General features: G+C 43.9%; 1 protein-coding gene across 1 annotated transcript; it reads left to right on the top strand.

Moving 5' to 3' along the window:
* Window positions 1–937: 937 nt before the first annotated feature.
* Window positions 938–7,493, top strand: LOC123728703 (uncharacterized). The gene is made up of 2 exons (XM_082964782.1): window positions 938–4,528; window positions 6,948–7,493. Exons 1-2 carry the CDS (start codon window positions 4,263–4,265, stop codon window positions 7,060–7,062), a joined length of 381 nt encoding a protein of 126 aa, XP_082820908.1. The 5' UTR covers window positions 938–4,262; the 3' UTR covers window positions 7,063–7,493.
* Window positions 7,494–8,636: the final 1,143 nt, after the last annotated feature.

The raw sequence follows: 8,636 nt of genomic DNA, 5'->3' as shown, positions 1-8,636 counted from the left end.
CCAAGTGGAGTCAACTAGGACTTTAGCCTTTCTACGAAAAGACCTCATGTTAATTTTTATCTTAAAAGAAAAGTATTTTTGGCTGGAGAACAAGAACTTCCTTGAAGCAGACCTCCTGTGGGATTTGGTTTGTTTTTCCAAGTGTATCAAATTTCAGCGCTTTGTAGACTCACTGATTCTTGGAAGTCCCGACTTAGCTTTGTGCTAGCCTACAACTTCTGTTCTTATGGCTCTTCAAAACTGAAATATAGACCTATACAGCTGATAAACATGTTTAGTCACATATCTCTATAGACATTTCTGTAAGGAAAAATGTGTCATTTTCAAGCAGTCACACATATTATATGTCTTTGGCAGTTCACAACAGATGTATGTCTGAAGGAGAAGGACATTTGATATTGAAATAGCTCAGTAAAATGTTAAACATTAATCGTTCACATTTTCTTAATTTGCTTTTTTTTATGTAGTCAATTGACAGTGACATCATGAATACTAGACTAGGTCAGATGAATGGTATGTGTTCTGTAGGTCTCTGGTATTGCATCAGGGAGTGATGTAGCTAATGTTTATCTTCACCCAGGACTGTAAATATCACACCAGTCTGACTGTTTAATCCTATAGATTGATATATTAAATACTTTGAGTGGATGTTTGCATATGTTTGAGCTTGACAGGCAAGTAGCACCTTATCAGATGCTTTAAAGCCTTTAAGCAAAGCTGTGTGTGTGTGTGTGTGTGTGTGTGTGTGTGTGTGTGTCGTGCGTGTGTGCCTGCGTTAGCCAGTACATATTCACCCTGAACGCTGACCTTTAGCTAGGCCTATAGCCTACACACAGACACATCATTTGGTTGGTACTTTACTTCTGTTGAAAAGTAACAGCAGTTGAAGATTCCAAAACTGTACTTTGACCCCTAATTTACCACTACGGTTGGGGATTTTGCCTCGGTGGGCCGTGAGGCATTCAAACCAGACAATACCTCTCATTTATTCAAGCCAAATGGATGACAGAATTAGTTCAACACAGTCGTTCATTTAATTTCTTGGAGGAGATTCCCCTGAATGAGCGCTGAATGTTTCTCATCAAATTTTGAAAGCGTGAAGTCTAGCCAGTCTGTGTTCCCGTAACAGTCTTCTTGGGTGAATAGTAGATTTGGTTTCCAAGCCTCAGCAGAATGTTTTTTTTTCTTCTCGTACTAGCTTTGCTATTCCACAGAGATGGAAAAAGCAGTGTTGTGTTTTGTTGTGTGGAGGATGCCGCTGGAAGCGAGTGTGTAGCGAAGTTTCCCTTCAGAGAGTGAGTGGAGTAAGAGCACACAGGTAATAGATCTGCTTGCAGGGTGTACGAGTATGTTAACAAGTCATTTTTTACAGTAGTGAAATTCAAAGACTGTTATTATTATTCAATGGTAGCAAATTTGTTTAAACTGTTACTGTTCTAAAACTGGTAAAGTTGTAAAAGTGACTTGTTGTAAAAGTATGTCAGACAACAGGGTTTTCGTAGCTGTTTAATTATTTCCATTCCAAATGGACTAATTAGGTAGACTGCTCAGTGTTTTGGCCTGAGCTTAGGTTGTCATTATTCAATGTTCACTTCATTAAAGCTTTACATTTTAGTCATTTAGCAGAAGCTCTTATCCATATCGACTTACATCTTAAGGTGGCTAGGTAAGACAACTGCATATCACAGTCATAGTAAGTAAAAAAATAAAAAATAATAATTAGAACACAGCTGTCAGCAAAGTCAGTGCTAGAAAGAAAATACAAGTGCAAGTGTTAGTTCAAGAAAGGCAAGTAAAGACAAACCATTAATTCTTTTAAATCTAGTAAAAAAAAATGTTTTGGAAGGGATTCACATCTCCCTTTGGAGACAGTCTTAATTCACACTGTCTAAACTTCAAAGTGTTGTTGCTTTCAGCCCAGTGACCCTGACCTCTGAGCTTTGACCTGGTACCACAGCAGCCTAGCACTCATGAGCTTTGACCTTTTAAAGTTGGAAACATTTGGTTACTCATCTAACTAAATGTGGCCCACAAGACGTTATCAGTCAGCGTGAGAACAGGGTGAGAGAGGATGTGACCACTGTAAGTGTGTAAGCAGACCATCTTAGAGGGCATGTGACTCATAGACTGTTGCCACTGTTTGCCTGCTTTGCACCCCTTCCCGCCTGATGCCTTCGCACGTACAGGGGACAGTGGAGGTGTAGGTTGCCTAGAGAGCTGATGTTGTACAGCACATAGAACAGAAAAAGAGACATGCTGCTCCATGACCACAGGATGTGACCTCAGAGCTGACGATGAGGAACTCAGGGGCAAGCAGAGTGTTGAGTGGATTTTGAGTACTTTATATGCTGAAACACACACACACACACACACACACACACACACACACACACGGAACGCACACACACGCATACTTTCTCTCTCCCTCACACACAAAACACACACACACAAAACCTACAGAAATAAATCTGCAAAGCTGGCTCTAGACGGTATGTCTGTACAGAGAGATTTCCCTGCCCCGTTTCTAGTGGTCGGCCTAATTAAAGCTGAGTGTATCTGTGTGTCTGTACACTGCTGAGGGATTTGACTGGGAACATTCAGCCAGACAGTGTCTGGAGGGAAAGACAATGGAGAAAGGAGAGTGAATAATATGCCTTGTTACAACCGGCTGTGCCGAGTGAGGCTCTGACTGACATGGAGAATGACAGGAATAATCCCAGCTGAAAATCCCATAGAGATAGATTTATCGGGAGTAGTGGTATCTGAGAAATCCGGTTAGGGACTTAATGCAAACAGAACAGAGGCAGAATGAGCTAAGCCAGTGTGCCTGCAGCTGCACAGACCTCTAGTCAACTTGTCAACTCCTCACCCCCTGTCCCTGTCATGTCATCACACTGTCCTCAACCTGTCCTCTTCCTGTCCTCATGCTCCTTAAACTCTCTACTTGCACAGGTCTTGTATAGGACATGTGAGCTAGCTAGCTGGTGATGCTGAAATCTGAAGTAGTCTCTCCACTAGCCTACTCAAGGCCATGGTCCAGTTTATTAGGTACACCCATTTAGTACTGGGTCGGACCCCCTTTTCCTCCAGGACAGCCTGAATTATTTGGGGCATGGCACCATTGCTCAATTGGTATCAAGGGACCTAACATTTGCCAGGAAAACATTCCCCACACCATTACACCACCACCACCAGCATGTGCGTTCATGCTGCTTACGCCAAATCCTGACTCTGCCATCAGCATGACACAACAGGAACCGGGATTCATCAGACCATTTGCCATTCTCCTTCGACCATCGAGCTGTTTTCGCCCACAGGATTGCCACTGACTGGATGTTTTTTGTTTGTCGCACCATTCTCGGTAAATCCTAGGTCATGTAATGCGTGAAAAGCCCAGGAAGCCGGCCATTTCTGAGATACTGGAAGGAGGCTGGCCATTTCTGAGATACTGGAAGGAGGCCGGCCATTTCTGAGATACTGGAACTGGCGCGCCTGGCACCAACGATCATACCATGCTCAAAGTCGCTTAGGTCACTCATTTTGCCCATTCTAACGTTCTAACCATTTGTTCCGAAAGAAGGCAGACACACTTCCAGACATGCATCTGTTCATATCTACAAGATTAGCCTATGTACTGTAGGGAAACAATCTTAATGCAGGAAATTAAAAACATTGTCCCATGTCCCTAAACGGTGCACATCTGGCCACTAGATAAGTTAGAGGAGGAAAATAGATTGAATTTCCCAGCTAACTTTACTGACTGTAGAATGTCTGTGTTTTCTCAAGAATAATTCTTAAAAGCATGTAATATTTATTGTAGGCCTTACTGTGACTACATGTTTATCACATGAAATTAACTTCAGATGTCAGATCAAATGTTTTACTTCTCCCTCACTCATTCTCATTCACTCTCTTTCTCTCTTTCTCTTTCTCTCTTTCTCTTTCTCTCTACTTCTCTTTCTCTCTACTTCTCTTTCTCTCTCTTTCTCTCTACTTCTCTCTCTCTCTTTCTCTCTACTTCTCTTTCTCTCTCTTTCTCTCTACTTGTCACGCCCTGACCGGAGAGAGCCTTTTCTATGTCTCTATTTAGGTTGGTCAGGGTGTGATTTGGGTGGGTGGGCTTTCTATGTCCTTTTTTCTATGCTTTGTATTTCTTTGTTTTGGCCTGGTATGGCTCTCCCCAGCCTGGTGAGTCCTGTGCCTGCGCCCAGAGCCAGGCCTCCTGCAAGTCTCCCCAGCCTGGTTTATCCTGTGCCTCCTCCATGGACCAGGCCTCCAGTGGGTCTCCCCAGCCTGGGGAATCCGGCGCAGCCAGAGTCGCCCGCCTGTCCTCCGGCGCAGCCAGAGTCGCCCGCCTGTCCTCCGGCGCAGCCAGAGTCGCCCGCCTGTCCTCCGGCGCAGCCAGAGTCGCCCGCCTGTCCTCCGGCGCAGCCAGAGTCGCCCGCCTGTCCTCCGGCGCAGCCAGAGTCGCCCGCCAGTCCGGGGCACGCGGCGAGGGACCCCGCTCTAGAGGCGCCACCAAAGTGGGGTGAGCCAGTGGTCGCCACCGCGGAGAAATGCCCACCCAGACCCTCCCCTATATGTTCAGGTTTTGCGGCCGGAGTCCGCACCTTTGGGGGGGGGGGGGGTACTGTCACGCCCTGACCTGAGAGAGCCTTTTCTATGTCTCTATTTAGGTTGGTCAGGGTGTGATTTGGGTGGGCATTCTATGTCCTTTTTTCTATGCCCTATTTTCTATTTCTTTGTTTTGGCCTGGTATGGCTCTCAATCAGGGACAGCTGTACACCGTTGTCGCTGATTGGGAGTCATACTTAGGCAGCCTGTTTTCCTTTGGGGTTTGTGGGTAGTTCATTTCTGTTTAGTGTGTTAGGATACCTGACAGGACTGTTTGGCTGTCGTTTGTTTTTCTTTGTGAAGTGCCTTTTTCATCCTAAAAGGAAGATGAACAAATTCCACGCTGCACCTTGGTCCTCTTCTTCCAAAGACAGCCGTTACACTACTTCTCTTTCTCTCTCTTTCTCTCTACTTCTCTTTCTCTTTCTCTCTCTTTCTCTCTACTTCTCTTTCTCTTGCTCACTTCTATTCACACATTAACATACACGTTCACCTTCACATTCACAGAGCAGTGCAGCTCCACACCACTATACTTGACTATCCAAGAACAAAAAAACAAGGTAAATTCCTGCTTGTAGGCTTAAGAAATGCAATCAAGACTGAGAAAACAGTTAATGATAATAATAGGAATTGAATATCTCAAATCAAGGTGAAAGACAGAGATTATAATATATTTAAGCAATAAGGGAAAGGGGGCTAAGAGCTGTTCTTACACATGACGCAAGGCGGAGTGCCTAGACACAGCCCTTAGCTGTGGTATATTGGCCATATATCACAAACCCCCGAGGTGCCTTATTAATATTATAAACAGGTTACCAGCGTAATTAGAGCAGTAAAAATAAATGTTTTGTCATAGCTGTGGTATACAGTCTGATATACCACAAGTGACAGCCAATCAGCATTCAGGGCTTGAACCACTCAGTTTATAATGGAGAATAACACAGTAAAAAACACACATAATTGTGAGCATATAGAAAGCCAGTGGCTGCAAAGAGTCCTCATTTATAATTCAGAGGCGTCGTCCCAGGCAGAGATATAAGAAAGGACGCGTCTGTCTGCATTACGCAAGTGTTGCCTCAATATTGCATCATCCTCCTGGCTGTTTGGTTTTCAGAAGTTTAATAGGTTCCCTGTCAGTTGTGATGTGTCTGAGGCTCAGATAAGAGGCATTATTTCCCATTGAGTTTCTCAGCTGCCCTGTCTGGTCACATACTGCGTGTCGACATCACGTGATAATTTTGTGTTAAAAGATATGTTTGAAGATTAGTGTTGTAAGGTTGTTGTGTGTTAGAATGTCTTTAAGTGATATTCATGCGCGCGCACACACACACACGAATACACACACGAACGCACACACACGATAGATAATATGATAATAAGGCCTCTATACACCGTCATATCAACCCAACCTCCATCCCCCATACACACACGTACAGTCGTCTCACTACACAAAGGAACTGTGCATGTGTGCCGTCTTTCACATACACACACACACACACACACACAGCGGGCTGCTGGTCTGCCTGACCTAGTTTAGTTGTGTGGACTGCTCTAATCAGAGAGCTGGCCCTGGTGGATTATAGGGATGCAGCTGATTTGCATTTCTTCCCTGTCGCTGGCAGATGGCACCAGAGGTCGGCAGGAGAACTGGAGAGCTCCTTCTACTACAGTCTACACACACTACGCATACTTATACTGTATATGTATAGCTAATGTATGCAGGGTCTCTGTCCACATACTACATGCACTAAACAGGCATCCACAAACACACACACACACACACACACACACACACACACACACACACACACACACACACACACACACACACACACACACACGCGCACACACACACACACACACACAGAGAGGAGTGAAAAGAGTTTACACCCTGTGCTCTTGCGCTATTCATGCTCAATAGGAAGGAAGTGATGAATCACACTCATTTATTTGTGGTCGCAAGCTTTTAACTGCAGGTCTTAAGCATGCCTCTCTCCCTCTCACTCTGCCAAAATCACAGAGGAAGTGAAAAGACATGAAACCTCAGCACATTGTCATACTACCTGTAAGTCGTTCTTGATAAGAGCGTCTGCTAAATGACTAAAAGGTCATGTAAATGTATAAATTATGTACTGTTATAGTAGATAAATGCAAATGGTGGAACACCCTGCGCACACACATAGGCATGCATGCACTAACACACGAGCACACACACACATGCAAACACACTGTGTCTTTGTAGGTGCCATCCCCAACTGGGTGGGTTGGGTTCCTATGAACACATTCTAGTTCTACAGATACACTGTTGATAGCATTCTGTCTGGCTGCATCAGCAGCAACTGCCCCGCCCTCAACCGCAAGGCTCTACAGAGGATGGTATGGATGGCCCAGTACATCCCGGGGGCAAGCTCCCAGCCATTGAGGACATCTATACCAGGCGGTGTCTGACATCTATACCCATCCACGCTACAATCCACATCGACGGGGCTGCAGTGGAGCAGGCAGACAGCTTCAAGTTCCTCGGTGTCCAAATCACTAAAGATTTCAAATGGTCCAAACACACGCGCACAGTCGTGAAGAAGGTGCGACAGCGCCTCTTCCCCTCAAGAAGTTGAAAAAGTTTGGCATGGGCCCTCAAATCCTCTAAAAGTTCTACAGCTGTACCGTTGAGAGCATTTTGACTGGCTACAATAGCACCGCCCTCCATCGCATTGAATGGTACTAGGATTGGCCTTGTATATAGTGTACATTCTCATGTGTATTTATTTTATATGATTTAGCATAATTGCATTGTTGAGGAAGAGTAAGCATTTCACTATGCTGTTTACATCTGCTGTATCATGTGCACGTGACAAATAAACTTTGATTTGAGAGAGATACAGTATGTGACAAATGAAGCTGATTGGGGAACTGGTATAAGAAGACATGCAGCTTTATGGATTCTATCAAGGCTATTTCTATTCTGATTACTCTTATAACAGCTACAGTAACCTGCTCAGTTAGACCCTACAGTACAATAGTAGAGGATGTTGCTAGTTGAGGTTTATTCTATCTGGCACAGATGTGAATTGCAAATCAAAACAAAAATGGAACCAAATGAATAGATATTGTATACAGAGAGACATGCTTGTAAACAACACATAGAAATATGCTAATACAAAAATGTTCTTCACAATTTGCATAGCACTTCTTTTCATTGAACTGGCACATGCAGTATACAGTAGACACACACACACACACACACACACACACACACACACACACACACACACACACACACACACACACACACACACACACACACACACACACACACACACACACACACACACACACACACACACACACACACACACACACACACACACACACACACACACACACAGGAAACATCAGGGTGTGCTCTCTCTCTCACACTTGTTTCCCAATCCACCACAAACAACGTGCCGGTTTCTCAATGTGGTCAAAGCGGATAAACTTTACTGTTAAAGTGTGTCAAAAACAAACCTTCCAATTAACTCTTATACTCAGAGTTAGTGTCTATGTTCTTGTCTGTCAGGCTGATACAATCACTACCCTACCAGGAGCTGTGCGTGGGTAAAGTCTCTGAGGAAGCAAATACAGGGAAAAAAAGCCATATTACAACCTATGTGTTGTGATAATTGCATTGTTTGCTCTATGACCTGTTAGATCATATCCCTTGCCAGCGTGATATCCCTTGCCAGCATTCGGACACTATTCAGACTCCTTCACTTTTTTCACATTTTGTTACGTTACAGCTTTATTCTAAAATTGATTAAATACATGTTTCAAGCGAAAACAGTTTTGATTTTATTTTATGCAAATGTATAATTTTTTATTTAAAAAAAAACGTATTTATATAAGTATTCAGACCCTTTGCTATGAGTCTCGAAATTGAGCTCCGGTGCATCCTGTTTCCATTGATCATCCTTGAGATGTTTCTACAACTTAACCTGTTTAGGATAGGGGGCAGTATTTTCACTGCTGGATAAAAAACATAC

Source organism: Salmo salar, chromosome 18 (genome assembly GCF_965601325.2).
Source record: "Salmo salar chromosome 18, fSalSal1, whole genome shotgun sequence".
Taxonomy (NCBI): domain Eukaryota; kingdom Metazoa; phylum Chordata; class Actinopteri; order Salmoniformes; family Salmonidae; genus Salmo; species Salmo salar.
The sequence above is the reverse complement of the archived record's forward strand: the minus strand, read 5'-3'. Positions and strand labels throughout refer to the sequence as shown.